This window comes from Prenolepis imparis, unplaced genomic scaffold (genome assembly GCF_030444845.1).
Source record: "Prenolepis imparis isolate NDT839.2.m4 unplaced genomic scaffold, iyPreImpa1.0 SCAF_14, whole genome shotgun sequence".
In the NCBI taxonomy this organism is placed as follows: Eukaryota; Metazoa; Arthropoda; class Insecta; order Hymenoptera; family Formicidae; genus Prenolepis; species Prenolepis imparis.
The window spans coordinates 10041290-10047116 of record NW_028141172.1 but is presented as its reverse complement, the minus strand read 5'-3'; the positions used below and the strand labels follow the sequence as shown (position 1 = coordinate 10047116).

Sequence of the window (5827 nt, the reverse complement as noted above, 5' to 3'; positions counted from 1 at the left end):
TTAAAGAAAATATAACTAGCGCGATAACAATAATAGACAAACTAACATACGACACGAACAATTGGTGAGCGCCAAACATACCGCCCACCAAATATATATATATATTTTCAATTAATTATCTGGTGGACTGCCCTTCGGCAATGGGCAGAGCTTCACCAAAGGACGTGTTAATGAGCCATTCGTTGTTTTTACGGTGGCTACTCGCGGAACTCCGTCACGACCGGGATGCAATTCTGTGATGCGTCCTCGCTTCCAATGCAAAGGAGGGACGTTATCCTCTTTCACCAAGACCAACGAACCCTTCTCGATCGGATCGATTTGATTGAGCCATTTTGGACGTTGCTGCAGGGTATGGAGATACTCCTGATGCCAACGCTTCCAAAAGTCCTGATGCATTCGCTACGCCAGTTGCCATCTATCCAGTCGATTCATCGGCACCAAGGTCAAATCAGGACTCGGAATGGACACGAGTGGTTCCATGGTGATGAAGTGACCCGGCGAAAGTACCGTGAGATCGTTCGGATCGGAAGTCATAGGACAGAGGGGCCTTGAATTCAACACGGCCTCTATCTGAGCGAGCACCGTACTAAATTCCTCGAGCGTGAGGATTTGATCGCCTACTACCCGTTTGAGATGGGTCTTCATCGATTTCACTCCCGACTCCCACAGTCCTCCAAAATGAGGCGCGGATGGAGGATTGAAAGACCATCTTATTTTGTCGGTCTCTGAAGCGAACCGCATGTGATCGACCAGCTCTCGATGCGCACCAACAAAATTAGTTCCGCAGTCGCTAAACAGTAACGAGCATCTTCCTCGCCTGGCCACGAATCGGCGCAAGGCTGCTAAAAAGGAATCCGTGGATAACGAGAAAGCTATTTCCAAATGAATAGCCTTGATCGTGAAGCAAACGAACAAGCAGACATAGACTTTGAAAGGTGTTATTCCGCGAGCACGACGATTAGTTACCAGGAAAGGTCCTGCATAATCAGTCCCGGTAACAGAAAAAGGCTTTACCTGAATTACGCGCTCCGAAGGTAGATCAGCCATAGGCGGCTGCGTAAAACGAGGATTAGCGCGAAAGCACTTGTAGCACCGGGATAAAACGCGTTTTATCGCTCGATGTGCTCCTAAAATCCAAAAGTGTTGCGCTAGCAAGTACTGCATCGCGCGTCGACCTGGATGTAAATGTACCTGATGAGTATGCTCAACGACGAGGTCCGTGAGCCTATGCTTGTTAGGTAACAACGCTGGATGTTTAGATTCATAGGGTAGCACGGAATTTACGATCCGACCGCCCACCCTGAGAATCCCCGCGGTATCTATGAACGGTCTAAATTTATGCAAGGTCTTGGGAATTCTTTTGCCTTCTTTTATTCGAGAAATCTCCTCAACGAAATGGCGTGTCTGTACTGATTTGACCAGGACAAGCAATGCCGAATGCATTTCCAACTGATCTACTGCTACAGAGGCTGAAACTGGCTTCCCTTTTGACTTAGCGATAAAGCGTAAACAATAAGCCGCTATTCTGGAAATTTTATTCAACGACGAGAAACGATCTAGTAACGACATGAGCTGATTCGAGTTTACGACACAAGCAAAGGTTAGAGTTCTGGCTTCTTCCTCCACCAGAATATTCGATTCGACAACAGATTCGAGGTTAGACTCGACAACAGATGCGGGTTTGGACGTGACGGCAGATTCAGAATGAGACTCGAAGTCCAACAACCAGTCAGGGCCATGCCACCACATAGCACAGTCCAGCAGCTCCTTCGGGTACAAACCCCGTGAGCAATGATCCGCCGGGTTAGACTTAGTGTCGACGTGCCCCCAGGACGAGATTTGTATCTTTTCTTGTATCCTGGCCACTCGATTACGTACGAACGTCTTCCATCGATGGGGAGCGGAACGTATCCACGAAAGCGCGACCATAGAATCGGACCAGGCATACACGCTGTCAAGTTTCAGATTATCCTTGAAGACTTGCTGGAGGTATGCGATCAGATCCGAGAGCAACACCGCTGCACAGAGCTCCAAACGAGGCAAGGTGATAGACTTAAGCGGAGCGACTTTAGATTTGGCGCTAAGCAGCCGAATGGTTACGCCATCAAGCGCGATGATGCGCATGTAAACTACGGCTCCATAGCCTTGTTCACTAGCGTCACAAAATCCATGTATCTCACGGCGAACTACGTTATTTCGAGCTAAAGAACGAGGGATGCGAAGCGAGGTTAAAACTGAGAGCTCAGACCTATACCTGTCCCAGCGCTGACACACCTCCAAGGGAGGTGTTGTGTCCCAATCTAGCTTCAAGGTCCACAAGAGTTGAATTAACCTCTTCGCTGCGAACGAGAGAGGCGTCAAGAAACCCAAGGGATCAAATATTCGAGCTAGTTCTGAGAGAATTGTACGCTTGGAACAATCTCTGTTCAACGTGTTGACTTGAAACCCGAAGCTATCTGAACTAGAGTACCAACGAAGTCCTAATATTTTGAGAAATTGATTCTCTTCTGATTCGAACGACATCATCGAGCTACTGCAGTACTGAAGATCCAAATCGGCTAACACTTCTGGATGGCTGCTTGCCCACTTCCTTAGTTCGAAACCGCCACTTTGAAGCAACAGCTGCAACTGATTCTGCAAATTGCGAGCCTCTTCCATTGAGTGTACACTAGTAACTATGTCGTCCACATAGAGAGAAGACATGATCGTAGAAGACGCCATGGGATGACTATCTCTACCGTCCTTCGCTAGTTGAAGCAGACAACGAATTGCGAGATAAGGAGATGGAGTGACCCCAAATGTTACCGTTTTCAACCGGTAATCGGATATCTGATCCTCCTCGGAGAAGCGCCATACGATCCGTTGGTAGTCGCATTGGCCAGGCTCGATCCATATTTGTCGAAACATCTGCTTGACATCCGCAGTTAGAGCCACGAATCCAGTACAGAAACGAAGAAGAATCGCCATCAAATCTTGCTGCAGCTTGGGTCCACTCAACAAGGTCTGATTCAATGACGATCCGTTGGTACACCTAGACGAAGCATCGAAAACGACACGTAACTTAGTGGTCTCACTGTCGAGTTTTATTACTCCATGATGGGGTAAATAATAAACCGGCCCGTCTGCTGGATAGAGCTGTTTAATTAACTCCATGTGACCACTGTCGAGATAATCTTGCATGAATTTGCAATAATCTGTTTTGAAGGTAACGTCCGCTTTGAAGCGGCGTTCGAGCGAGCGAAATCTATTAAGCGCGATTTGACGAGAGTCAACGAAACAAGGGAGATCCCTCGAAAAGGGATACGAGACTATAAAGCGACCTGAGTTCCCGCGACGAGTAGTCCGCTCGAACAATTCCTCACAGCGCCTATCGTTGTCAGAACTTGAAGTACAATCTGGAATTTCCTCCAATTGCCAGAATCTACTTAATGTGTCATCAATCGATTCTATGGTGGTCACACATGAACGCAGGTTTCTCGGAGAATGCGAGGAAACCGCGCCCATCAGAACCCACTCGAAAATAGTGTTGAAGGCATCCGGATCTCCGAAGCTTCCCTTACGACGGCCATCGCCAAGAATAGAGACGAACATTTCAGCTCCCAAGAGGATGTCGATTGAACAAGGAAGATGGTAGTCCGGGTCGGCGAGTGGTAAACCTTCCAAATGCTTCCATGACTTCTTCTCAACTTGAATATTTGGCAAGGGAGAAACGATACGCGACAGCACTGTAGCTTCAACAGGCAATCGAATATCAGCCCGATTAGCTACTTGAAGTACGAAAGAGGTCCTACCCTTGGCGGTGGCGGCCTTGACATCATTCACGCCTAAGACCAGCATGCGATGCTTGGTGCGGTTAAATCCTCCTCTTCGCAGGCAACTCTCGATGATGAAGTTTGATTGACTAGCGCTATCCAACAAAATACGAACCGGGAAGGTGTTGCCGTGAACGTCCAGAATCTCGGCCTTCACAGTAGACAGTAATATTACCGGTCTGGATTCTGCCACGCTAGTCAGCACTACGGCTTGAGAGCCTTGTGACGAAGCAGCCATCTCAGCATCCTGTGTCGGAGAAGCCGGGCTGGCAGTAGCGACTGTTGAAGCGGAACTAGGGTTTTGATCAAAGTGCAGGAGCGTGTGATGCTTTGATTGGCATGACCGACACGTCCAGGTAGAAGGGCAGGACTTCACATTATGACCTACACGAAGACAATTAATACACAATTTCAATTTCTTGACGAGAGAAAATCTGTTCCTAATCGCGGACTTCAAAAATTGAGGACATTTTGTAAGAACGTGTTGCTCCTTACAAACCAGACAAGCTGCTGAACTGGTCACAAAAGACGATACCGCAGCCCTGGATTTGGAGGATGAAGTATTGTACTTCGCGTCCTTTTCTCCTGGTTTGTTCGAAAAATCCGAGGAAGAAGCCATGACGGCAAGAACCTTGCAATACTCCTGCAGGAACTTTATTAGCTGCTCATATTGTGGAACCTCGGTCTTGCGATGTTCCGACTCAAACTTCTCGCGCAAAAACGGTGTGAGTTTATCCAGCAATAGATTAAGCAGTATGAAACTCCACGATTCCGTCGGAAACTTCATCAATTGCAACGCTCTTATGTTCTCGCGGAATGTATCCAGCAATGCAAGCAAAGAACTTGCCGAATCTTGCTTCAAGGGCTTTGCCTTAACGATCGAATTCCAATAGTGAGTGGCTAACTTCCTCTTGTTCTGATAGCGGCCTATCAACGTATCATACGCGATCGGATAATGGTCTTCGGAAAACGGCAAATTTTTTATGATGGTCAGCGCTTCCCCCCTCAACGACGACAACAAATATTGATATTTCTCCATGGCGGAGATTTGCTTGTTTTTATGAATCGACGTATTGTAAAGCGCAATAAATGAGGGCCAGAGTGCTAACTCTCCGGAGAACTGAGGGAGCGTTATCTTCGGCAACCTAATCGTCGAGCTGTGAGTCGAGTCACGAGTGGATGATGTCGCCGATCGAGACAGTTCCGTCATCGAGGAATGTTGAGCTTTTATCGCGTAATGCATCTTGTCGAACTGGACTCTAATTAGATCCTCCTTATCAAAATCCGTCGCTTCATGAAGTAATTTCAAATGCACATGCTCGAATTCGTCTGCAACTGTCTTTAAACTAGGATAACGGGCAAGAAAGAGCGATTTGTCTTGTGGACTGGAGTCGGCTATCAAAGAAGCATCATAAATCTCCTTCACTCTCCTCATGCATAACTCTCGTTTGGCTTGCGCGATCCTCGGCATCTTAACTTGAGTGTAGCGAATTACTAAATATACAGAAAGGATCGAGAAACGAGGAAGAAATATGAGCGAAGGAGAATGGTAACAAGAGCGAAATGAACGAAGAAAAGAGAAAGCAGAGACGAAAACAATAGAGGATATGAAAGAAGCTAAATGAAAGAAATATGACACAAAAGGCGACAACTAGAGAAACGAATGATAGAGGCAACGGACCGCGTTTTCTTACTATAGTTTCGTGAAAGCTCCGTTTAAAATATTACCTTTATATATTATCGTAGTGATAGCGACCGATAATAATTCCGATTCACATAATAAGCGATACGAGATTGAAAGTTAATACAATGTAAGGCAATACACGAGCGGCTCAATACTCGAGAACGTCCTTGTATACAAGACAGACAATGAGATAACGACCGCTGACGGTAATCAACAACGTATGGCTCAGTAGCACGTATCCTTGGAATTTGCCTCTGATATTACAAACCTGTAAATGTGCTGAAAATAATATGTCCGCTGACAAATTAACAACAATGTTAGCACAATGTCA

At 46.5% G+C, this 5827-nt stretch overlaps 1 protein-coding gene across 1 annotated transcript; it reads right to left on the bottom strand.

Annotated features, from left to right (window-relative positions):
• Positions 1-399: 399 nt before the first annotated feature.
• LOC145945123 (uncharacterized) lies at positions 400-5283 on the bottom strand. Its single transcript, XM_083053951.1, has one exon. It carries the CDS (start codon positions 5281-5283, stop codon positions 400-402), a length of 4884 nt encoding a protein of 1627 aa, XP_082910077.1.
• Positions 5284-5827: the final 544 nt, after the last annotated feature.

Excerpts from the sequence above, each read along its gene's own strand:
- LOC145945123 (XM_083053951.1), bottom strand. The coding sequence starts at position 5,283 with ATGCCGAGGATCGCGCAAGCCAAACGAGAGTTATGCATGAGGAGAGTG.